Source organism: Centropristis striata, chromosome 22 (genome assembly GCF_030273125.1).
Source record: "Centropristis striata isolate RG_2023a ecotype Rhode Island chromosome 22, C.striata_1.0, whole genome shotgun sequence".
NCBI classification, from domain to species: Eukaryota; Metazoa; Chordata; class Actinopteri; order Perciformes; family Serranidae; genus Centropristis; species Centropristis striata.
This window is the reverse complement of record NC_081538.1, coordinates 2,147,797-2,173,764: the sequence shown is the minus strand read 5'-3', so window position 1 is coordinate 2,173,764 and position 25,968 is coordinate 2,147,797. Positions and strand designations below refer to the sequence as shown.

The 25,968-nt window shown below is 40.9% G+C and overlaps 1 protein-coding gene and 1 long non-coding RNA gene across 2 annotated transcripts in view; one reads left to right on the top strand and one right to left on the bottom strand.

Annotated features, from left to right (window-relative positions):
* The window catches only part of snd1 (staphylococcal nuclease and tudor domain containing 1), a 232,043-nt gene that overhangs the window by 125,712 nt on the left and 80,363 nt on the right, over positions 1 to 25,968 (top strand). Inside the window, exon 17 of the mRNA XM_059326285.1 lies at positions 9,672 to 9,860. Within this exon, the coding sequence (XP_059182268.1) occupies positions 9,672 to 9,860 (189 nt within the window). The remainder of the gene's footprint in view (positions 1 to 9,671; positions 9,861 to 25,968) is intronic.
* LOC131961026 (uncharacterized) overlaps positions 1 to 25,968 on the bottom strand; it is a 135,461-nt gene that overhangs the window by 68,383 nt on the left and 41,110 nt on the right. The window lies entirely within an intron of this gene.

Sequence of the window (25,968 nt, the reverse complement as noted above, 5' to 3'; positions counted from 1 at the left end):
CATACCAAACAAAAGCTTGGCTCTCAGGAGGTTAAAACAGGAAAATAGGTCAATCATTTTAGCTGGTGTCGATAAAAACGGGGCCAGCCTCACATTTTACCACTGCTCGATGACCGGTGACCTCTTTTACCCTCACTGGCCCTTATTTGTTTTTTTCTAGTGGTGACTACACGAGTCATCAGTTTCTCAACTCGCCTCTGTTTGAGACTAACTGCCTTCTGTTCACCCTTTGTGGAGATTTTCTTTTTAAATTACAGGCCCCATTAATACGCTATTTACATCCCTGTCTGATCTATGCCATTAAGGGATCAATAGCGGTTTGTTTAATTCATTCATTTATTCTTCTGTCTCTTTCCCTCCCTCTCTCTCTCTCTCTCTCTCTCTTTTTTTTTTTTTTTAATGGGATCTATAGTTATAGATTTCTCCCGGAACTGACTGGCCTTTCCCTCTCTCGATTCGACCACAGTGACATGCTAACACATTTAGCCGTTTTATACACATGCACCCCAGGTGTGAGGGAGTGAGATATGTACTAAACAAGTGCAGCACTTAAGAAAAACTGGCCTCGTGTCAGGTCTCTTTATCTGTAGGACGTCAAGGTATCTACACTTAAAAAGTGCCTATTAGAATAATCAAATAGCCAGTGTTTATTTTGAGGGATTTATCATTGGCCCCTGTTTCCTGCGCGACTATGTTCCATTACCAGCAGTTTATGGACCTTAGTAATGGACATGCACTATTGATAATGGGCTGCGGTAAGATTTTAAAGGCTGGTAGTGCCCCGTGTGTGTGTTTTTTTTTTTCCATCCAAATGACAGCACTTCTATGTAAACAGCTTCCGGGTGTTAGAACAATTACTTTCAGCAGCTTGTCATTTTCCTTATCTGTCCCCTTTGTAAGCAAAGATTAAACAACATACACGTTGGGACGTTGCCTCATTTTCTTTCTGGTTAGCGCCGTCCACACTGTCAGCGCCCTCACAGAGCGGTGACATCGCCACCGAGATGTTTTTCCCGCTCTCCGGCAAAGCAAACAATTACATACCTATCAGCACACACAAACACACACGTTTTACAGGATCACCGTGGAGCCAAGCTGGTTCTTTTTCACGTAGCTGTCATGGCTTGTAGCAACTCTGTCACACTAATAGTGTATTTATTACCAAGTAGTAGTTGTCCGTTTGTTTATTGCGCTCCCTGCTCGTCTATCGTCCTGGACAGTTTCATTCAGTTTGCAATTTAGCTTTGATTAATTATCTCCCGCCCCCAACTGGAACACCTTGGCTAGATATTGATTTTTGGTTGAAATCTGATCAAAGTTGTGGATGTACGTCCTGCTCGGGGTACAAATGTATCATTTAAAGGAACTCTGTGTGTCCACTTGGAGGAAAAAAATGATCCACATAAGCCAGGGTGAGGGGCAATATTGAAAGATGATGGACTTTTGTTGGATGGGACCGTTCATACCCCCAAATGGAGTTTTCACGCAAGACTGGTCTCCGAGCAGTGAGGCTGATCGTCACTGCTCAGCTTTTTCTACTTAAATCCACACGGTCGGTCCCATGAAAAGGACAAACTGTCCTTTTTCATGCAACATTCATGACTCCGAATTAAGTGTCCAGAGCCATTGATTTTTTAAGTGAATAGGTAAGGCCAGGAATATGAATTAAGGTATAGAGATTATCTGATTGCCCCCCCTTTTTCTTTTCCCCCACTTTGCACCTCAATCTAAGGCTTAGGATCGCTCATTGCTTAGAGGAGGTTTGATCTCTTTGCCCCAGCACACAAAGGAGCACACACACACACACACCTCCACACCTCCACATCACTCCTTCAATCTTCTCCAAGGCTCAGTTTGATGAATGGCTTATTCTGCTGGATGAGCAAAGGGCTGTATAGGTGGGAGTGACTCGAGTCTTTCTTTTCTCTTTCTTTTTTTTCTTCTTCTACATCTGACTTCTTTCTTTCTGTTGATCTGTCTATCCACCTATTTGCTCTCTCTGAGTCATGGTGATGAGGGAGATGAGCAGATAGTATGACGGAGACGGAGAGAATCAAACCGACGCCGGTACTCTCGGTTACAGTCAGATACTTTGGCCTCGCCTTACCTCGTCATATCAACTGACATACGACACACACACACACACACACACACACACACACACACACATTCTTGTACTTCTATCTTTGTGAGGGCCCTCATTGTAATAGTGAATTCCCTATCAATGTTATAATAGTTTTGGATTTTTCATTAGTTTTAGTTTTAATTTCGTTTTGAATTTTAATTCGTTTTTAGAGTGAGATTGCTCGTTTTAATTTAGTATTTATTTTTTTGAAATGCCTTAGTTTTAGTTTAGTTTTTATTACTTTTAGTGTTAGTTTTAGTTTTATGTAATGGGGTATTTGTTGGGTGGGAGATTAAAAGAGGTCACAGTAAATTTTGCCTTTATTTCCTTTGTCTTATCCATCTTCATTAAGTATGAAAAAAGTTGACAAAGACAAAAACGAAGGACATTTTCACTAGTTAATTTGTAGTCACTAGTTAGTTTTGTAACCACACAATACAGTTTCAGTTAATTATCATTATCATGTAACCTTTAACCCTTGCAACAAAGTCTGAAATCTCAAAAAAGCCTTTAAAGAAGTGAGGACCGGCCGAAATGTCCTCACTTTGCAAAAATGTCCTCACTCTGTTGGTTAAAAACGTGTTCTGGTCCTCACTATGTAGGAAGAACAAGAACACACACACACACACACACACCAAGGTTATTATAGTTAACGAAAACTAACGAAATAACGAAAACTAGAATTGAAAAAACATTTTCGTTAACTGAAATAAAAATAAAAACTAGAGTTTTTAAAAAAACCATAACTAACTGAAACTGTATTGTGTGGTTACAAAACTAACTACAACGAACTAAAATTATAGTGAAAATGTCCTTAGTTTTAGTTTTTGTCAACTTTTTTCATTCATAATTCAGTGTTTCTATTTGAACATGCAACACATGGTGAATATGTTTACTGAGACTGGGATGTCTACACTAGAACCAAAATTCAAAACACCCAGAACTGTAAGAGTTAATAACCTTATTGGGGCTGAGATGATAAACCAAAGGAAATAAAGGCAAAATTAATTATGTCTTCATTGAATTTGGCATCCAACACATAGCCCGTTACAAAAAAAACGAAAACTAACACTAAAACTAATAAAACTAAACAAAAACTAAGCATTTTCAAAAACTAAAAATTAAACTAAAACTAGAAAAATCACTCTAAAAACGAACTAAAACTAACTGAATATGAAGACAAAAAATCACAAGGAAATTAAAACTAAAACTAATGAAAAATCCAAAACTATTATAACCTTGACACACACACACACACACACACACACACACACACACACACACACTGTTACGTTAATGTGATGAACACTTAATCCCTTAACACTCAAATCCACTACAGCTGCTGCAAAAAACACACCCTTATAAATATTTTCCCCGTGGATTATTTGACATTCCACTTAAACACCATTGATATTTGATGGCGTTTTATACAAACAGACACTCAAAAGATTTGAGAGAGCCAAGCTAAGTGGCAGAGTACAGTAGCCATAAAAGCAGCCGCCTCCTTGTTGCTTAATGAGAATGAATGAAGACATGCCAAAACGTCTCCACCTGCCAGTCTGTTTTCATGGTGTTCACTGCTTGCATCTGCACATTGCAAAGCCCTCTTTGACAAGCGAGTACACACACACACACACACACACACACACACACACTTACTCACCCGACTCTCTCTCTCACTCGCACGCCAGCAACCTGGACTACACTCTGAACAAATGCTATGTTTGCCCCCCCGTCCCCGCCTTTAAAGTTTTACGACCAGGACTGGTAATTTGACTCATGCGAACTTAAATCTCTATGGTGATAACTGTGATCTCAGTAATTGGAATATGCAGTAAAACTCAGATTTAAATAGTGGCAGAGTTACCGTCAGTGATGATTGAAAGCGCTGACTGACAGATTAATCTCCTCTGTGCCTTGCATTATGCATACAGGCTGCTCCTTTTTCCCGATGACAGAATGCGTAGTACATAATGTATGCATAAAGCAATACTTGAATTGAGCTTCTAACCTGTGTGCCAGGTTAGACCTCACAGGGTAACTTAATGGCTCGGACACATCCTGCTGTCCGTCCTTTTTTTTTTTGTTATTTATCCATTAGTTTTATTCTCTACAGGTATTTGAAATTTGTTGTGTTCGGATGCAGTGATAAAAGAAAATCCCATTGCTTGCCAATTTTTAAATTGCCAGCCCACCGTGTTCTTTAATTTTCTTTTAGTGCAGGGTTTGGCTCTGACATGACGTGTCACCTACCGCAGTCTTTTTTTTATTTTTTTTGTTTTTTTCTTCATTTTCAAACAGCAAAGTGAATTAAATCTGCTGCAGTTTTAAAACATGCCCTAGGGCCAGGTTTCACTTCAATGGTACCAAATGGCTTTGTCTTTTGTACTCGTGAATGACTGCACATGTGTATGTGCTCGCACGCACCCGTGCATGGCTTTGTGTGTATGCGTATTTTGCCTTTTTCCTCTTTTCCGTCCACTGTGTCGACACAATCCCAGCGTTTATGAGATTACCAGAGCCCATTTGTGTTCCGGCGGGAGCCATTTTGGCTCGGAGGAAGTCTCCGCTGGGAACCATCTGGGCTCTACTCAAAGCAGTTTCCACTCCGCCTCCCCTGTCCTCTCCACATTGTGACCAAAGCTATTTACTTTAAACAGAGGAGGAACTCAAAATCCATGTGAGGGTATTTGTAAAACTCTGAAATTCAGTCTTCAGATCTGTTTCATCATGCGGAGAAGGGAAGTGTTGAGGGAAATGATGTTGAAGAGCTTCCTCATGGACTGCAATAATCCTTACATCAGGATTATTTGTACCATGAATGAATCTATTGATTATTTCTGCTGACGGATCGCAGCAGTGTCCTAAAATAACTCAATCCTTTAAATAATTGGATTGAACTTTTAATGGTAACATGTTTAAAATATGTAAAACATTGTTGAAAACCTAAAAGTAAAGTCAAAGTTTATTAAATCAATGAAAACAATAAAATGATATTAAAACAATACAATAGGAATAAAAAAAAGTTAAACAGAGTTAAAAGGGAAATGAGAGTAAAGTAAGTAAGAATAAAATATTTAAAACGTTGTTGAAAACCTAAAAGTCAAGTCAAAGTTTATTAATAGAGCACATTTAAAAACAACCTCAGTTGACCAAAGTGCTGTACAGTTATTAAAATACAAAAAAATCATACACAGATAAAATAATAAATAAAAATCAATGAAAACAATAAAATAATACTAAAACAATACAATAGAAATAAAAAAGTTAAAAACAGAGTTAGAGTTAAAAAGGAAATGAGAGTAAAGAAAAAGAAGAGAAAGGAATTCTTAATATACAGAAGTAACTCAATCCTTTGAAGTATTGGATTGAACATTTAATCGTATTTTAAAATATTTAAAACATTGTTGAAAACCAAAAAGAAAAAGGAAATCCTCGATAGAAAAGTTCTCATTATTGGCAATGATTGTTAATACTAAACAAGCTGTTATCCCTCAATCTTTTATATTAAATATGACAGATCTTTTAACCAACACCAGTATTCCTCTAAAGCCTCTCCATGTGGATCTTATTCTTCCAGTGGAAAAAGCCTCCGCTCTCTTTTTATGAATTAATTTGTCGTCCTTAATTTCACATTTGACCTCTCTGTTAGCCCCTTTCATCTCTTCCCCGGATCCCCTGTGGAAGGCCAGTTTCTTTTTATTTAATGATGCTTTCATGATCTTGGTCACCCAAGGTTTATAATTATATATATTTTTAATTCAGTTTGGGTATCGCGCTCATCTCATTAAAATAAATATCGGGGGCAATGTCAGAAGGCCGGCTAATTTTCTTTCCAAACTATTTAGTTAAAGAAGTTTCCCCTCAAGTCTTCTGGGGAAACAAAGGCATTTTTTTCCTGTAATTTAAATTAAAAGAATTCGCTCCCCCGACCATATCTTTACCTCTTTCTTGTTTTGTCAATAACAAATTGCATTGTGGGATAGTTATGCTGGCAAAGTGGTCAGTGTTTGCATGCTATACTATTTCACTGAAAATATGCTTGGAGGATTCTGTACTTTTGTTGTGTCTGGTTTCCTCAGTAGCTCCTAATCTCTGCTTTCACTTCGGCTCCTGATAATGTGTGTGATGAAAATGTTTTAGATGACTCCATTAGAAAAATGTTTTTAGAGCTGCAGTTATGAGTGTGTATTTTATGCAGAAACAGGTTGACTTATAGTTTAGCCTGATGTGTGTGTGTGTGTGTGTGTGTGTGTGTTCTTGTACTTCCTACATAGTGAGGACCGGAACACGTTTTTAATCAACTGAGTGAGGACATTTTTGCAAAATGAGGACATTTCGGCCGGTCCTCATTTCTTTAGAGGCTTTTTTGAGATTTCAGACTTTGTTTAAGGGTTCAGGTTACATTAGGTTTACGTAAAGGTAACCATGTATTAGGGTTATGGTAAGGGGCTAAGAAACAAGGTTATTATAGTCAACGAAATAATGAAATAACGAAAACAAAAATTGAAAAACATTTTCGTTAACTGAAATAAAATAAAAACGAGAGTTTAAAAAAAAAAAAGTTGTCATGTGTGGATGTCACATGTTTACACTTGACCCCATAAAGGCATGATTGATCTGACCTGTCCTGCTGTGTGATTTCTCCACATGCTTGTCCCATTCATCACCTCTATCTAGTTGTGACAGAAGAATTATATTTTCTCCAAGCTAACGTATACCTTGACCTCAGGATAGCTTTCTGCTCCGAGGCTGAAATCTCTGTGGAATGATTCGGAGAGCTTTTCGGGAAGGATTGTAAATTATCAGCAATATGGACGGAAACAGGAAAATTGGACAGCTTTTTATAAACTATGATTAAATCTGTTTTTGCCCTTGACTTTGTGCTGCAGACCATTATCAGCTAATGAACGATTGTAAGACCTCACCTGCTAACCAAAAGTCTGATCAGACTTTAAATGGCTAATCAGAAGTCTTCCACTTCTTCTACAAAGACTTATCTTTTGTTTTTCTTTCAGTGCTCACACTTTATTGTTCTAATTTTAATTTAATAAAATCAGTCCTTGCTACTCTAGATCAGCTGTTCTCAACCTTGGGGTCGGGACCCCAATTGGGGTCGCAAGATGATTTCTGGGGGTCGCCAAATCATTTTGGAAGTCAGCTCTGTCTCCACTGTGTTAAAGTGTTCATGTGTTAATGTATTTTAGTCTTTTTGGTCACTTAATGTCTTTTTGGTCATTTTGTGGGGGTTTTAAGTCATTTTGCATCTTTTTTTTTAGTCATTTTGTGTCTTTTCTGGTCATTTTGTGTCCTTTTTTTGGCCATTTCTTTCTTTTTTGTGGAGCAGATTTAGTCCGGAAGTGTAGCTTTCTATTTTTCCTTCAACCTGGCATTTTTCCCAGCTAGTGTGTGAGTGTTGTGTTTAGTTGTCAAAGCTGTTTTAGTTTTGTTTGTTTTTCAGTGGTAGTTGCCGACAGTTAAGTTGGTTCCAGCCATTCCAGTCCTTTTTTTTTTTTTTCCCCAGCACTCGCCCACTTTGACATTTGGGTGCTCGGAGGACCAGTGCTGCTCTAATAGCCTAGTTATATAACCACTTCTGCACTTAGAGACAAAGAGAGATAAAATGGGGTGAGTATCTGAGATAGCAGAGAGGATGAGAGAGAAGGAGAATAAGAGAAAGCAGATTATACCGAGGCAGATGAGGTATGAGTGAACTTAGATTGTATCAGGGTCAGGACCTGGGAGTATCGACAAACGTCCTCGCTGCTCTTTTGTCTTGGAACCTTTTAGCATGTCAACAAAAACACAATAATTATTATTTCTGTACTAGAGAACAGCTACTTTTTGTAAATGACTTAAATTGTGGGATAGGGGTGGGCGATATGGCACTAAAAGAATATCACGATATTACAGGCATTTTTTACGATAACGATATTCTTGAAGATATTAGGAGATACCTAAAAAGATATAGAAAATGTATTAATAAATGAAAATCTAAAATGTAGTGTGAAGTCTCAACAGTTGCCAAATACAAAAAATGTACTCTTGACTCTTGAGTATGAGCAAATAATAAAAATAACCATTTAGGGGTTCCGGGGGCATATTTTAATGAAATATCGTAAAGGAGAATAAAGGTTATTATATGTTTTATTTAAGGCGTCTTATTTTGACAGTCTTCTTGTAAGTTCTGTGGTGGATTCTGTTAACACACCGTGCTCTTATTTTGAAAGCTGCATGTGTTTAGCGACAGGGAGTAAGTAGCTTTTTGTGATTAAAACAACTTTAACCACTACATCAAGAAGTAGGAACGTTGCCAATATCATGATATGAATTTTTTTTAACCATAAAAAAAATATACCGATATTATCGTGAACGATACGATATGGCACACCCCTAATGTGGGATACAAACACTATACATTTGCTTTTCTTTGAGCCATCGTTGCATTGATTGTCCAGTACAGAACACTTTTTTAGTCATTTTCCACACTGCTGATGGCCTGATCCAAAAGCCAGAAATTCAGAAATATATGTAAGTACTATATGCCTAGGTTGTCAGTTTTGAGCTTAATAATAGAGCAGATTATGCATTCATTAATAAAAGCTTTTTACTTTAGTTGAGAACAAGGCAGAGCAGTTTACAAACTTAATTCCCCTCAGATTTCCCTTGTGGCTGCAGGGCTAAGCAGCCCGAGTCTTAATCGCTTGACTTCTCCCTATCTCCTCAGCACACCTGCCCTCTCACTTTCTCGCTGACTGAGGCTTTAGAGTAGGGGAAAAAAAATCGATTGATTTTTTTTTTTCTTTCTCTTCTTTACCCGGTCGTCCATCACTTATGAAACAAAATGTAATGAATAGATAATTAGCCTGAATAGGCAGAATTTGGTTATAGTCCATCGTGGGAAATGTTGGGAGATCTTTCCTCCTTTGTCAGCAGGGTTAGCTATTTCAGTGCCCTCATTTGTAAACTTAAGGGAATTGCAACTTTGCTGTCACTAATTGCAAATGATTTACATTACAAAAAAAAAGTAGCATGGCAATATTTAGAGTCTTAATTAAGGTTGAAGTGCATACGCAACACTAATTTAAAGCCACTCATACGCTTTGTGCAAGCACTGGGATTTCTGCACTTAAGAGTTTTAGTGTTTGCAAATTGACACAGAAGTTGCTTTAACTGAAAAAAAAAACTGACAGTAGTGCTTAATTGAGAATGTCAAGGACAAGTTGGTCTCAATGTGCACTTAAACAAGAGGCCACCGGGTGTTTGTGTTCAGAAAATGTGTGGCCAAGACCAGATAGCACTGATTGGGAAATCCACAACAGAGAAATGAAACAGGATCTGTGTGTGTGCTACCAAATCAATACAGAGCTCACAGGCCTCCATTGATGTGTCTATTTAAAAACAGTGGTGTCTCCTCACAGGACACCCCCCCACCTTCACTTCATTGCTGTAATTGAATCTCAAACCTAATCTCAGACACAGAACATTAACTTGGCCTATTTTCTTCCTCTCCTTCCTCCCCTCCCCTCTATTCTTCTGTGCTCAGGTGGAAGTTGAAGTGGAGAGCATGGACAAAGCGGGGAACTTCATTGGCTGGCTGCACATCGAGGGCGTGAACCTGTCAGTGGCGCTGGTAGAAAGCGCTCTGTCCAAGGTCCACTTTACAGCAGAGCGCAGCGCCTACTACAAAACCTTGGTCTCAGCAGAGGATGGATGCCGACAGAGGAAAGAGAAGGTAGGCCTCATAGCTGCAACTACTATACATCCTGTTTAAACCGTCAGAGTGATGAATACGCTCCCAAGTGAAATAAAACTGTCTTCATAAAGCTTCCAAGTGGTGACAAAAGATCACACTCAAATGCTTTAAAGGAAGACTTAGACATCCAGTGTGACATCTAGCATATCACAAAATGTTTGCTCCCTCTCATGCCCGTGATCTACAGCGTCCCAGACCTTGCTGCCTCTGGACACGTTTAAATCTGTGCTGCATAAAAACTGTCTCTGGTCAGGGTCCAGTCCTTGAATGCTACACAATTGGCCATCTCTCTTCCCCATTTTTGACCAACATGAACTTAGTTGTTTTGCTGCGCTGGTGTTGATTCATAGTTGGTTCATAGTTAGCTTTGCAAGCCTATATTGGCATCCAAAAACAACATTTGTTCTGCTTGTCTTTTAATAGTATGAATGGCGATTAGGTTCTTATTAACCCTGAACGATAATCCCGCCCCCACCCACTGGCGTAAATGGTTTCTAGTGAGACCAGCAGAGTGTTCTCTGGAACTGGTTTTCCTGGCTGAGAGTTGGTTCTTTTGCTGTTGAAACGGGAGGAACTGGTTCCAGTTTGGGCACCGGCTCCAAACTGGCCTGCAAATTGCCTCGGTCGAACGGGATATATTACAGCTTCAGCATCAGTACTTGCTAGCAGTTCATCAGTAGAGGTAAAGACTAACTGGAAGAAGATCAGAACTGAGTGGAGAAAACATAAAAGCTGTTTGTTCCAGTAAGAGATCCTTTAAACGGCCAACTCTTCCCTCAGCATCAAGTTTACTCTTGTTACTTGTAAACCTCCACACACTGCCCTTGTCAAAGGCACCCTTCCCCCCTCACCAGCCTGCCAGCCAACTAGGACAGGTGGTGCCACGACCTTTGGCTTCCATTAATCCAAAACTGAGCTTTTTTATCACACCAGAAAGTGTGCATTCATATGAAGGTAATAGATCTAGCGTGACAGCCCTTTTAATCATGAGAAATAACAGCAGGCTTTACATTAGCAGCATCCAGCCCCATACCTTTAGTTAAAGCCACAATAATGTGGGGATGCTCCATCTGGGCTTGAGAATAGCCACATATTTCCCCGTTATCATTGAAGCTTCCTTTTCTCAATGGGAGTCCTTTGATGGATGGAGGCCTCTCTCACACTGATCCCGATCTCGCCCTGCATTTTCATTATGGCTCCACGAGTCACCCCTGCCAGATGCATGAAGTGCCCGGCCAGCTGTCATCCCTGTCCTCTTTCTCTCTACCGCTGCAACGTATTTCTCTTACCCCCTCTCTCCTTCTTCTCCATTCTCTCTCTTCCACTCACTCCTAAATATTTGGGTCCTTTAGGAGACACAAATGACTGTCCTCCTTGTATAAATGTGATGTATTGCCTGAGCCAAGAAGGAGCTTTGTTCTTTTTCCCTTCTCTGAATCTATCATGTTCATCATCAGTGCGTCCTCACTTGTCTCTCTTGCTTTTAGCCTCCATCTTTTTCTCAAAAATACCCTTGTATTTAGACTTAGGCTACGTTCACAAGAGGACGGTCTGAACAGAAGACGCAAAAGTGGCGTTGTGTCTTCACTTTTTATTCCTCGTTTAGACGAGCGTTTTCGGGAGGAAATCTGCTGCATACGGTGACGCAAAAGTGTGAGAAATTGGATTGTATGCAGCCAGGCGGCATCACTTAAAGCCATAAGAGCATCTTTGGGCATGCAGAAGTTTTCACGCCACACATTTTCATCAGCTACTCCTTCCACAAAGTTCTCCTCCATCACTAGATCTCCCAGGTCTCGTTCACAGCCGTCTGGCTCGCCTCAGACGAATTGCTGCATCCAGAATGTGATGGAGGTAATTCCAGATCCTTCTCTGTTCACTAATACTATCTGTACATATCCTGTACATTTGGTGGAAAGACTCCTGTAAGTTTATTAGAGCTGCCAGAGCAGCTTGAAGGTCCCACCATGGAAATAATCCCACGTTTGTTTATTTCCTGTACTGGAGCATGTATGTGACGTAAACACATACGTGACGTGAGCAGATCAGATCAGAGTTTTGTGTCTTGTCAGTGTAGACGACACGCTACGGAGGAGAGGATTTCACTTTTCCACTTTGGAGGGTGGTTTCAGATTTTTGCGTCTTTAAGCCCCAAAAACGCCGTCACCGTCTAAACAAAAGGCACTTCCGATAAAATATTTTGTCGTTTTTACCCGCGAGCGTCCTCGTGTGAACGGGGCCTGAGACTTTCTTTATTGCCATTGCACAAAAAACACAACAGTGAATCTGGCAACGAAATATCGTTGCTTGGCTTCCGCAGTACACATAACACAGAACTGGTGAGCAGGAACCTGTTAATAAATACATACTGTGGACTGTCACAATAAATATATCTATATAAATATATATAAAAACGTGTATAAAAATAAAAATAAAGGTGTCCAATATGTACATGAATTATTGCACCCTCAAAGTTGGCAGCAGTGTCTGAATTATTGCACAGATGATTCATTTCACTTTACAGGCAGGGTTATTTGGTAACGTCTTCCTTTTCTCCAGAAGGTGAAAGAGAGAGCTAAAGATCTTGAGCGAGTGGTGTGCAGGTGCAGAACATCTTGTGTGGATTTCCCCAAAAAAAAGGAAAATCTCACCAGCGATGTGAGCACACCGACTCTGCCATGTTAAATCTAACCGCCGCGAGACGGCACATTCCTGACACCTTTGATGACAATTTCACTAGCGGTTTCAGGCCCCTTTTGCAACGTTCAGACAGATTGACTTTCACCACAAGGTTTTGACTTGAGCTAACCTGAGTGCGGACAGGGCCGAGAGGAAAGACGACAGAATGGGGCCCGAGTAGAGCAGACAGACGGTGATTATGTTTGATGTTAGTTTGCCACAGGCACCGGTGCACAGATCAACCACAGCACTGATTTGTTTGTGTGTGTGTGAAAGTGGAGAGCGGTGTTGTGTTAATGGAGCACAGGGAAGTTGGTTGTATGTGTGTGTGAATGCATAGTATGCAACTTGAAGGCAGATGAGGTGGGACTTGGTGTTCTAATTAACCCGTAGAGACCATCTCGAGAAAAAAGCTGAGAGCTTGGCATTTTTTCCCCCCTCGTCTTTCTCTTTTGAAGTGGTGGCTAGTCTTTGTCTGTGTGTAGGCTGAGGCTAGGTAGGGCAGATTGCACCTCCTCCCACCTCCCTCTCTTTCTTTCTTCCTCTTTTTCTCATTGCCCTCTCTTTTTTTGGCCCTACGGCTGTGGATATGGAAGGCATCAGTGGTACTGCTGTGTCAGGCGTCCCTACAATAAAACAAGGTTGTCGTAATGAAGTGGACTCAGAGGGTGTACACACACACACACATACACACACGCACTCATTAAAGAAAACTTTGCGTTGGTGGTCCAGCAGGGACCCAGGACAACAAGGGGGATTGAGGCTTTTTGCAGTCGCATCCTGAACCAAAACTGCTTAGATCGAGTGACTTAAGTGAATATGAGTTTTTGCCACAATGAGACCAATGGGACAAAGTGATTGTGTTCTAAATGAAGCAATCCGAAGGGTTTGAAGAAGAGCCTTTTCTAGAGCTCAGCAGATTTTGATCTTGTGCATCAGCATCTCTTGGAACAGTTCTAACAGCAAACACATGCAGAGGGATCAGGTTGAAGGCCTCACACACTCCTGATTCTGTTCCCCATTACGTTTATTTACGGCTACACTATTGTTTACATAAATCTCTCTAAAGCCTGTCGCCCTGTCAGATGCTATTGTCATGCTCTCAGTGCTAACATTTACACGATTCAGCCACAAGACAGACCCGGGACGCCGTATTAACGTATTTCACGTTGTTTTAACAATGAGTCGCTTGCTGCCAAGCGATGCTGACGCCCTCCTCTTAAATCTCTTTGCCTGGTTTTGCAAAGCGTTCTTGTGTATATGCAGATGCTCCTAGGGGTAGCAAAACAAATTCTTGCTTACCAGGCATCTCTGCAAACAAGACTTGTTGCAAAAACACTGCATTTTGTCACATAATATGAGACAGCTCATTGCAGCAGTTTATATGATGTTCCAGTATTCCCACGCTGCAACTGACTGAAAGAAGATGGCAGCAGTGTGGCTCAAAGTGGAACTGGAGCAGGAATCTCGCCTTTAAAGACACTGGCTGTAGCTTTCATTCATGAACAGGTTTGTCAGATATTTGGTTGGGCCTCAAAGGGGCTTTTTTTTTTTACCTTTTTGAAAATTCAGAAGCAAAGAAATGTAATGAAACGGAACACGGAGATGGGATAATGAGAGGGAAATCAATTTATACTTCCAGAAGCTTTTCGGTTCTTGTTCTTGTCATCCTGCGATGTTGATGCATGCATGTATTTTATGGCATACATCTACAAGGGGTGTGTACTTGCAAGAATTTGGAGATAGGATATGATACAGGGGTTATGATTTAATATGCTGTGGGACCAGAGCAAGGCGATATATTGTAATTTGTTTTTTAATTGTAATTTAAGGAAACTATCAAAGTATAATGACCACACTTCCATACATATAAAAAAAACTTTTCTGCAATTTTCTCAAAAATTAAAGGCTTTTTGAGAATTAACACAACATCCCCAAACATAATATATTGCTATTAATATTGCAACATTAATATTGATATTTTCTTACACCCCTAACATCTACTTGGAAAAAAACAGCAACCTAATAGCTGCAAACAGGCAGAGGAAGGAAACAGTAATTGGAGTGGCCCAATTACGAAGCAGCGAATCAACAATCAGCCCTCAATAATAACCAAAGTGCTTTCCAATGAACAAGGTTTTTTTTTTCTTTTTTTTTTTTTTTTTACGTAATTATTCAACCTTGAAGGAGATTAACACACTCTGATGGCTCTCTGAGTGGGAGAGAGGAGGACGGAAAAGACTGAATGGAGAAAGAAAGAGGATATGACAACCCCTGTTAAAGACATTTCATGTCATGGGACTTTCATCACCGCCCGCCCCCCTTTCCTTCAGTCCTCCTCAGCTGCCTTCACAGACCACTGTCTTTCTTTTAACCTCTTCACTGGCCTCACTTCCTTATGCTCACCCTCCTTACTTGCCCCCCTCTTTTTTTCTCTCTCCTCCTTCAATTAATCATCTTTGAATGCCTTCTTATTAACCGGATTAATGTCTTCTCAGATGCCCTGTGTCATGCCCTTGTTCCCCTCAGCTGCTTTACAGTTTTTTTTTTGTCTCGTGGAGGACGGTTCCTTCTTTGGCCTGGACTCTGGTCAGACTGAGTGAGTCTGGCAGCTGCAGCACTTGTACCCTTTTACGAGAGCAAACAAATCCCTCAGAAGCCCAAACCCAGGACCCGGTGCTGCTATTCCTTATACATCAGCCGTCCATCAACGACACTCGTCAAAGCACTTGAAGCAGCATCGTTCTGACATTGAGCCTGGTGACGTGTCCTTGGCCGAGCCTGATTGAAGTACATAATCTTGTTTCAGCTTTCTCTTTCTTTTTTTATTTTGGGCGGAATCCAGAGTTGCAAGTCCGGCTGACTTTACTGTCATTTCGCCCAAGGGCCTCTTCACAAGTATACATTAACACGTCTCAGACCAGGCGTTTTCCTACTGCAAAGCAAATCACAGCACTTGGATTTGCTGTGATCGGCCAACTAGCATTGTAAGCATGTCTGATTATATCGGTACGCTGCAATTTTTGTCCCTTTTTATTTCACTTCTATTGCCTCCGGCTGGCTCTCTCGAGGGTCAAGCCGCTTGCCTCGTAAGCCAAACATCTCGCCATCTACCCAGAAATCCCCACCCACAACCCACCCGTTTTTTACAATGTATAAATTCTTGCTGTTTGCAAAGTGTGTGCAAAAAAGCACCATCTCCCTGTCCTCCCATCTAAGCTGTGTCTTCTCAGCAGTCAGCACATCACACACCTGGCTAAACAGGAACACGCTGTGGATGAATCAAGATAATTGGGCTTTTAGCAAAGCTAATAGGCTTGTGTCTTTGAGTTCACGCAGGAGGAAGTTTACCTCTAGTGGGCTGGTTTCACACTCAAGGATTAGCCATGGTCAGCATTGTATCCTGCTCCAATAATAGCCTTTCTACGAAAATGTACTTGATATTATATGTTTTGCCCAGAGCCATTTGCAGTAGGTAAATGTAGAGGGAACGCATGATTTGTCCGATGAAGGAGCATTTTCTGTTATGCATGTGGCATGTTGATTCTCAGTCTTCTGTAAATAGTCTACGTGGAATTACATACAAGCTCCTTGTTTGCCTTCCATGGATGACAGTCCCTTTTCTATTAATACCATGCTCAGTGCTTTCCTAAGCCCCGAAGCCATTGAAATGCTTTCAGGGTTGCAATCTTTTCCTCTTTTCCCTTTCCATTTTTCTCGGCCTCTCATAGTGAAATAACCTGTGGCAGTCACCAAGTAGCTCGTCTACGGAGGCGTCAAGTGAAATAACAAAGTAAATTTGACTCTCTTCCTGACTCTACCCACTGTTTCTCCAATTTAGATCTCTTTCAGCCAAATCCCATAGCTGCGCCTGCAAATTATCTTCTCTCAACTTCAACCATTTTGGTGTTAGTCCCTGGCTATCCTCGCTCCGCAGAGAGATTTTTGGCGAACATGAAATCATTACTGTTATTACTTTTCTCACATAAATTGCATTAGACCTTGTGAAGAACTGAGCCTTAATGGCATTCTGGGGCAAACAGGATGATTGCACCTGTATTACCATTCCAGTCAGCCCTCTCTACTATCTCTCCAATCTATTGCTTACTGCTATCATTGTTGCCTAGCGATTTAACAAATGGAGGCCGCATGGTGTTGAGACAGCAACAACGTCCATGACATGACCAATCACAGAAAGTGATATTCAATTAATGATCAGGGGAGATACCTGTCCGCTCCATTTGAGAGGAAACTGGAATGACGGCGGAGGAAACTGCTTCTCATGCCAGGATGGAAATGAAAATGCCCCTGCTGCATTTGAAAGGATTGAGGGGGGAAGTTATTCTTTCAGATCAAAGAGATGATGTTTTAAGATTTACCGTCCACTTTGGAGATTTCTTGGGCACTGATTTTGCCTGCCCACACCTTTTTTTCCCCCATTCTTTGCAGGAAAGTCTTGGTCACATTTTAAAATATGGATTATATGGCCAGTGAGAAGAGGAAATCTACTTCCTTTTGAAATGTGTTAGGAAATGCCAACCCCCCAGGAATTTTTTGGTCTGTCATGAGATGCCATGGGGCCCAAAAAGACTTTTTCCCATCGACTTCCATTGGGAATATACACTTTTTTGAGCATCACAACTCTTGCAAAATTATACAATCAGAATTTGATTAATTTGGTCCAGTAGCTTTTGAAAAGTCTTGAAGAACTACACAATTAAATCATTTTATTCCCATTCTAGTTATTGGACAGCTAAACAGAAAGTTAGCTGGATCGTCTGGTGGAAATCTCTAGTGTGTCTGCTCTATGGGCCATAAAAGATATGCGTTCTACACTTTTTTGGCGTCATGTGCCACTGAGCAACTTTCATAGGAAAGAATGGGGCCCCGACTCCAATGCTGTATCATCCATTGGTGCTAGAGATTTTTCTTTGATGCCTAAAAAGTTGAATATGTCTCCTTGTATGTCCCCTCTGGCTTGGAACTGGATCATGAGATAATCGAAATGCTTAACTTATTATAGTGTAATATGTTTTTCAGCTTTGATTTTGTTATTATGGGGGTCATAAGAATGCAGATCTTGTTTGCATTTCCTCAGTCTCTTGTGAGGCTTTCAATAGGTGAACTTGAAAAAGAAAGGCACTTTGTGTGCTTATATAGTTACAAGTCCAGCAAACTCCCTCATCTTAATTTGATAAACATGGACTTCTGCCAATAAAGGCTTTCAGGATTGTTTCCTTTTTTTGGTCTGTCAATGTTTTCCCTCCAGTGAAGGGCCTCAGATGTAAGCTGAAGTCTTCCAACAAACACATTGCGTGCATCCTGCAGACCATGCATAATGCAGGTGTTGCATTTAAAACTGCTGATTCAAGGTAGCAAATGTCACAACACCCGTTGCATGTACATGTAAATGACAGAGCTGAATAATACATTTTCTACATGTATTATAATGCCTGTAGTTCAAATGTTACAATAATGTCTTTTATAACTTTTATTTCTGTGTTTATTTCGGTCCCTATAAATCTTGTTTCTTTAGCGGCATGGTTTTTTACTTGATAGCTTTAAGAGAATATATTAAAGTGTCAGCTATGTGCAGAGGCCCTTTCAAATACCAGAAAACTAATGGCAGAATAAAATGGTGTCAGTGGCAGCATTTTGCTCAGCCATCTCAAAGATGAAGGGCCAGTGGAATCACTTGTCACTGGTGATTTGCATTTTTTTTTTGCCCTTTTGGAGATGAGTGGCTAAAACTGTGCCAAAAATCACAGTTCACCTCACCTATGGGCAATCTATTCATGCTGGTATTTCTGGTGATTCCAGTGTGTCGCCCACAGTATTACATAGTGCAGCAAAACAGCAATCCTCTAGTCAAATAACTACTAAACTCCAAGGTCTTGGCTTCACTTTGGGCCAATATTATCTATTTGGCTCAGTGGAACACGATAAGCAGCAATGAACAGGTTAGTCAACTTCTATGACTCATGGTGCAGCAGTTCTCAGCCTACTGTGGTCAGAGCAGTGTTTGTACCAGCTATTTATGTGCTCTGTTCAAAACAATATAACCCATGTTTTTCTTGGGATTTTGTATTTAGCTGAATTCCACTACTACCACTACTACCGATGGTGATTGATGATTATGTTAATCCCCAGAAACTGAATTTTAAAAAAACAGAGCACAATGCAGAGCTGTGCCTTTGCAGTGCAAGCACTTTGTAAAAAAAAAAAAACACAAAACAAACTGTTGCAATAGAATAAATACACCTCAAGCACTTTTTTTGCTACACTGTAATACCAAGGCAGGGCTATTTATTCACATTGGTTTAACAAAGTGCATTGTAATTAATAACTAAATTAGTTTTATTAGTCTATATACAGACAGATGAAAGATTAAAGCAAAAACAGAGTGTATTTGTAAGTATTCTGCCCTCACAGCTATGCAGATAGCTAACCCCTCCATTGACGACACATAAAACCAGATGCCTTTATGAACTTTATTTAATTTTCATGTGCCATTAACAGAGAGAGTAAAAACTGTAATACAAGAATAAATATGCATCAGTAAAACAGACATATTAAATCAAACTACAAATAAGACTAATTAGCTAAGCAAGAGTTTGCAAACTAACAATCAACATGCGTGCTAATAGCATGCTAACTCGCTTATCCTAACGCTAGCGCCATTATGCTAACACATAATCAGTGTTATTTGCAGCATACAATTCAACTCACATGTGTATAAACATAGTTAAAGATAAGAGAGAGTTAAAGTTAGAGAAGAAAATAGCAACAAACTTGTGACATCTTGTTTTACAGTCTACTTCTGGTTACTACACTGTCACAGCATAACATAAAAAAATACAAATGCAATTCGTAATGACAAGAAGGCTCTGAACACCTGCAAGAGCTTGAACCATAAGGCAACCAACATGCCGCCAGAACAGCTTCAGTGCGCCTTGGCATTAATTCTACAGGTCTCAGGAACTCTACTGGAGGAATGAATGCTGTTTGTCCAAAAGATATTCCCTCACTTGGTGTTTTAATAATGCTGCTTTAGCTGCCTGATATGTGGGTCCACAATCTTAGTTTTCACCTGGGCTGAGATCTGTTGACTGCAAAGGTGGAAGCATATGATTCACATATTTTTTATTATAATAATAGATTTAATTTAGAGGCGCCTTTCATGTCACCCAAGGTCACCTCACAAAGAAAATTCTTAGACCTCTTTAAAAACAAGACAATGTGATAAAAGCAAGTGAAGTAGTGTCCAGTTATAGAGTGTATGCCAGCTTGAACAGGTGACTTTTGAGTTGTGACTTGAAGGTTGTGATGGTGTCAGACTGTCTTATGTGTGAGGGGAGGGAGTTCCAGAGCCAATGAGGATGGTGAGTAGTCCAGAGTCTGAGTTTTGATAAGGGACAAATCTAAATAAACTGGGCCTTCCTTAATTGTATAATGCAGAAAGCATCTGCATTTGTTCCCTTATTTGACGCCTACCTGTATTAATCATAGTATTTGATAATTGCTGTTTCTTTGTTGAATAATGATATTGGCAGTTTTTAATTAAAGTTAAGTCGATGAATTTCAAAATCAATTGAAAGAGATCTTGCCTGTACTGAGCAACACCATGTAATACAGCAGATAGCAGAACAAAGCTATCTGAGGCTCAGGGGACCCTATCCCATGTTGCAAATCACCAACACATTCAGTGAGAGAACGTTTGGCCCCATTGCCAGCGTGTCAATAGACAAGCATGATGAAGGTTGCAGGGTTTGTTGGCAAGTGTGAAAGGACAGCGGGATCACAGCAAGGGGACATTATTGCCTGCAGGGTGGCCACAATGGGAGAGGTGACCCGTGTGAGACCTCACATCTCTGGAAAAGATGGAGCGGACTGTACGCCCTGCTATATACCTCACACTCCCTGGCTCCAGTCTGTGTGTGTGTGTGCAGTGTGTCTTTGCATCCAGATGTGTGTGTGCAGTGTGCAACTGCATACTATTTCCATTCTGTTTGTTTACTATGCCATAATGTTTGTATGCTTGCTTGCGTGTGTGAGTTTACTCCTTGCCTTTATCTTTCTTCTCAGCACTGCGTGCACAAAATGAACCACCTACCACACAAAAGCAAAGAGCTGACGGAGGCTCTTTCATATGGCTAAAAGATTACATAATATGATTCCCAGTGCGCTGTGTACACATCCGCACACACACACACACACAAACTTTGTTGCAGATGGAGGGAGGCGCCACACGTGCACACACACACCATACTCTCACTGTCTCTCTCCTGCTTACTCAAAGACACTTTGAGCATGTGCAGACCGACGATGCAGACACAGACGTACACATGCACACACTCAGCGGTGGCACCCCCCCACTGTAGACGGCAAGCTGGACCCTCAGTGCCCCGAGGCGGAGAGACAGAAAGACAGAGAAAGAGATCAGTGGACCCAGTGATGTGTGTGTTATTTACACCCCAACCCCCAGTCCTCTCTCTCTCTCTGTCTCTGTCTTCATCCTCTTTTTTCCCCGGTTCCAAGTTGCAAATTCAGCAGTCTGTCAGCTCTGCTCGCAGTCTTGTGAATACACATGCAAACATTCTTTCCATCTTTATCTGCTTCGAGTCTCCATCCGACACACAGGCTGTGCCTTCATGCACATGGCAGTCACCTGCAAAACTGCCGCATGCAAACTCGTTTCGATGAGCCAGAAACTATAAGACACACTCAATGAAGCGAGTCCGTCTCAGCAGTCTCACCTTCTGCGTGCTAAATTATACATTTACATGAGTTGCAGGATTACTCGCAGACTTTGAAAATGTCATCTGAAAAATGCATCTAGCCTCAAGGACATCAGGACAATCCTGAGGAACACACACTCTCGGATGAAATATTCTACTTGATGAAGCATATAAACAGGAAGTACGCCTTTTTTGTTTAGTTACATTTCGTCTGTGGGTGTACTTTGTACACTTGGGCTGCTTTGTTGCTGCAGCAGTGCACATATGGTCCTCTTCGTCCATGTGTCATTGTTTTCTTTCCCTTCAACCTGCATTTGTGTGCATAGTTATTGTTATGTATATGATCCTGCGCATGTGTTAATATGCATTTGTCTGTATGTCCTTGGCCTTGTGCTTTCCCTTCTCCAGTCATGCACAGGATTCTTGCAGGCTCTTAGCAGAGGTCCTCAGGGGCAGGTTTGCGGCTGCCTCTGGTTCATCAGTGCAGAAAAACTCAGGCAGTCCCCCCCCCACACACACACACACACAACCCCACCCAACTGCACACCACCACCCATTCACTCTGCTCACAGGATGAAGGGCTGAGGCCACGAGAGGAGAGAGAGGGCTGAAAAAGAGTGAAAGGAGGTGAAACGCTGGCAGAGAGAATAATGTGATATGACATAGTGCGTTGCATTATGGCTGATTAACACATGCTCGGCTCTGCCACCCGCAATAGAAAACACAAACCCCCAGGTCTGCCCGCCTGCCTTTCTCCGTCCCCCCTGCCTCTTATATCTTGGGGCTTCCCTCTTTTTTTTTTTTTTTTCTTCCCCCTCCTTTCTCTTCTCTGCCCCAATTTCTCCCCCGTCTCTGCTGATGAATGCTAGTGTGAAGGACATGCACTGACTACAGTTGGGCTGGCGGATTATTTGCTCTCCTTTTTTTTTTCTGCTTTGTCCCTCCTGGGACACTGTAAGGAGACACTTTTCCACTTGGTTTGCTGAGGACTGGTTGTGGCTGACTGCTTCCTACCTCCACTAGAATGAGTGCATGGAATTCAGGCAGCGAGCCTTGAATTTTAACACCAGCATATTTGACCTCAGACTGCAGCGCTTTGATTTAGTCGGTTGCTGCAAAGGTTATTACTTTGTGCAACGGCCGTTAATTGATTCAGCATTTTGGGTGTTTACTTTAATGCTGTACATATTTATCTGAACCTACTTATCCTTAAAAATATTCCCTTTGGACTTCTCTCTCTGATTTTTTTCCTGTCCATCCTTTTATAGAAAGAATTTTAGTTGACATCTTTAAATACTTTAGATGAGTTGTATAGTAACTGAGCATGAGTGAATGGTGACATTCATGTAACCTTGCAGCAGTTTGTACTGCCATGATGTATTGGCCACGCCATTCATGTGAGCATCCATTATGGTTAGAAGCAGCGATGACATTTCCCCCCACAGATAACTGACATTTATTTATTTTTGGAGTCATCAGGCAGATGCTGCGAAAAACCTCAAGTCCGCACATTTTTCGCCCTGCTGCCAGGTGTCCTCTCAAATCTTCCCTGTTTAATCGGGGGAAGAAAGAAAAAACAATGTGGGCTCTCTGCGTTTCTACTAAAAATAAGACACACGCAAGTTATAGTCATTTACACACACTTTGACATTTTTTAGGGCCCCTGCTCGGAGCCACACTTAACTCCATTTAATATGGGTCGGCAGTGAAATTCCCCTCCTTTGCTTTTTTCCCCTCCCTGCTTCCCTCGCCTTTCTCTGCTGTCTAATGAAATGCTAAATATTTGTTTCTTGAGGGCACCATTTAAATGCTCTCTCTGCCGGTTGGGATCTTCAAACCTCGCCCCATTTAATGAGTTCCGGTTTTATTAGTTCCAAGGCATTAAGATCAGACCTTGCTGACATTGCCCCCACTGGCCTGTTGTCACCTAAAAGCGCTACGGCATGTGCTAGTTGCCTCTGACACCTGTGACCTTGCTTAAAGGAACACTCCACCGTTTTTTCATATTAAAACATGTTATTCGGGTAAGTAAGACGAGTTGATACAGACCTCTTGCGTCTCAATGCGTGCACTCAATCGCCCTGGCGCGCGGAGCTACTTGGCTAGCACTTAGCTTAGCCCAGTTCATTCATTAGGATCCAAACAGATGGACAGTTAGAAGCGACCAAACTCCTCCACGTTTTCCCTATTTAAATACAGCTACACGAGTAGTTAAACGACCAAGTATGGCGACACAAAATAAAACGTGGCGCTTTTCAAAGCGGATAAAAAGGAGAACTATAATGTATGGAGGAATAGCACTTGGGAGCACTTCGACTCGGCGCAGTAATATCATCACTCCTGACGGAAGTGAGAGGGAGCGGAAGTGATGATATTGTGTCGCCATACTTGGTCGTTTAACTACTCGTGTAGCTGTATTTAAATAGGGAAAACGTGGAGGAGTTTGGTCGCTTCTAACTGTCCATCTGTTTGGATCCTAATGAATGAACTGGGCTAAGCTAAGTGCTAGCCAAGTTGCTCCGCACGCCAGGGCGATTGAGTGCACGCATTGAGACGCAAGAGGTCTGTATCAACTCGTCTTACTTACCCGAATAACATGTTTTAATATGAAAAAACGGTGGAGTGTTCCTTTAATACACATTCATATTAATGTCACTGCTATTCCAATAAACAACCAAGTCTTCTAGCCTCATCTAGGGCTGAGGCAGATCAGGCCGGTCTTCTCTTAGCCAGAAAGTGAAGCTTTTAGCCAGTGTGGATGCTAATGCCTCATCACTTGTTTTTATTACCTGCTCACAGACGCCGAGTCCTCCACACATTGGCAGACCGGTCTTGGTTGAGCAGCCAATTCCACTCCTAAACGCATTTGCTTATTCTTTCCCTCCGTTCGCCTCACGATGGCTCCTCCACCGCCTCTCATTCTTCCGCTTTTCTCTCACTTTTTTCCCTCTTCAACTCCTCCGCTTGTTTCCTCCTCTCATTCATTTGCTCTTGCTTCAGTACCTACACACTCTCATCCGCATCTTTTCTCATCATCTCGCCTTTAATTCAACCCTCTTTTCTCTGTCGCTCCCTTATTCCCTTCCTCCCTTTTTACACTTTCCCAATCTAAGCCCCGAATTAGGCATCCTATTTATTATTCTCCCCTTACCTCACATGCTCTCTAATGCTTCGTCTCTGTAAGGAGAATGCTAAGTACATTGATTCATTGATGCAATTTTTTTCTTCTACTGTCCTCTGGTCTTTCTAAAGGCACCTCTTCTTCGGAGTGTGATTTCCAACAAGAGCACCCAAATGAAACCACTTCTCCTCATTTGTCTTATAGTGGATGTTTGATAGAGCGGACACTGGAACTGTCCACTGGCTAACAAAGCCTAGCTCCTTTATGCTAGCCTACATTCTTGTGTTTGCAGCTTCCTGCACTGTTTGTGCGTCACGCTCCACCAGCACAGGGATGATGTGAGCCACATTTCTTCCAACTGCACCGGTCCATACCTGTCAGTTCAAGTTTTATCCGTGAGACTCATATTTTAGTGTCTTTAGCGGCCTCTCAGGGGTCGTCACACTGTCCAACAAAATAAAATACGTTCTTGTGAACCTAGTTAAGTCATAAAACGCCAGTGCACGGCAGATTGCCATTGCTGGTTTGTGGAAAAGCATCCAACATGTTTGTTAAACCTTAAAAAAAAAAAAATGCTAGCCTTTAATAGAAAATGGATGGGTCCTTTTTCATGGGCTGTCAACCTTGGAGCTCGGTGACGTGCAGAACGAGGAATAGATGGATGAATAAAAGGAAGAAGGGAGAGATATAGGATTGGGAAGATTGCTATATTGTTAAGAGGATAAATGGACTGGTTTGTGTGGAGATTCATTGTTTAAAATAATGAAATAATTCAAATGTCTGATACAGGCCCCTATGAAAACAATTTTGGAAGTGTATTTTTTTTTTTTTTCATATATATCTTTATTGGGTTGTCAGGACATAATACATATTCAATCAGAAAAGGTACAATTCACCCATTTTCCCCCCCTTTTAGAACAACCCCCCGCCCCCCGAACCAGAGAGTTACATTCACATAAAATAAGCAAAAAACAATAAATAGTAATGATAATGAGAAAATACAACTCTCTCCCCCTCAAAGAAAAACAGGAGGGGTGAACAGTAGCCAAATAAACAATAATAAAAAACGAAAAATAAAAATATACATGTAAACATACATATACATACACATAAAACCAAACAAATAATAATAATACTAAATAAATAAATAAAATAAAAAGGGACATTTGGAGGAGATATACAGAATGCTTAGAAAAAACAAACAAAAAATAGCTATAACAATTTGTATATGTTGTGCCTAGAGTTTGACCACCAAATAAGTATACTAAAAACAATTACTGGCCATTTAAAAGTTGTATCAATTTATCTTAATTAGAACCATCTATGTTAATCATCTAACAATGAAATAGACTCAATTAGGGAAAGAATGGGATTCCAAGTTTTATAAAAGTTGTCGGAGCACCCCCTAAAACTGTACTTGATTTTTTCTAAGTGTAGAAATGACATTAGATTTATGAAAACAATTTTAAAACCCATTTAAACAATTTGAATTGATTTGGCCTATCAATATTACTACTAAATACATAAAGAGTTTGTGTAGGCATGTTTA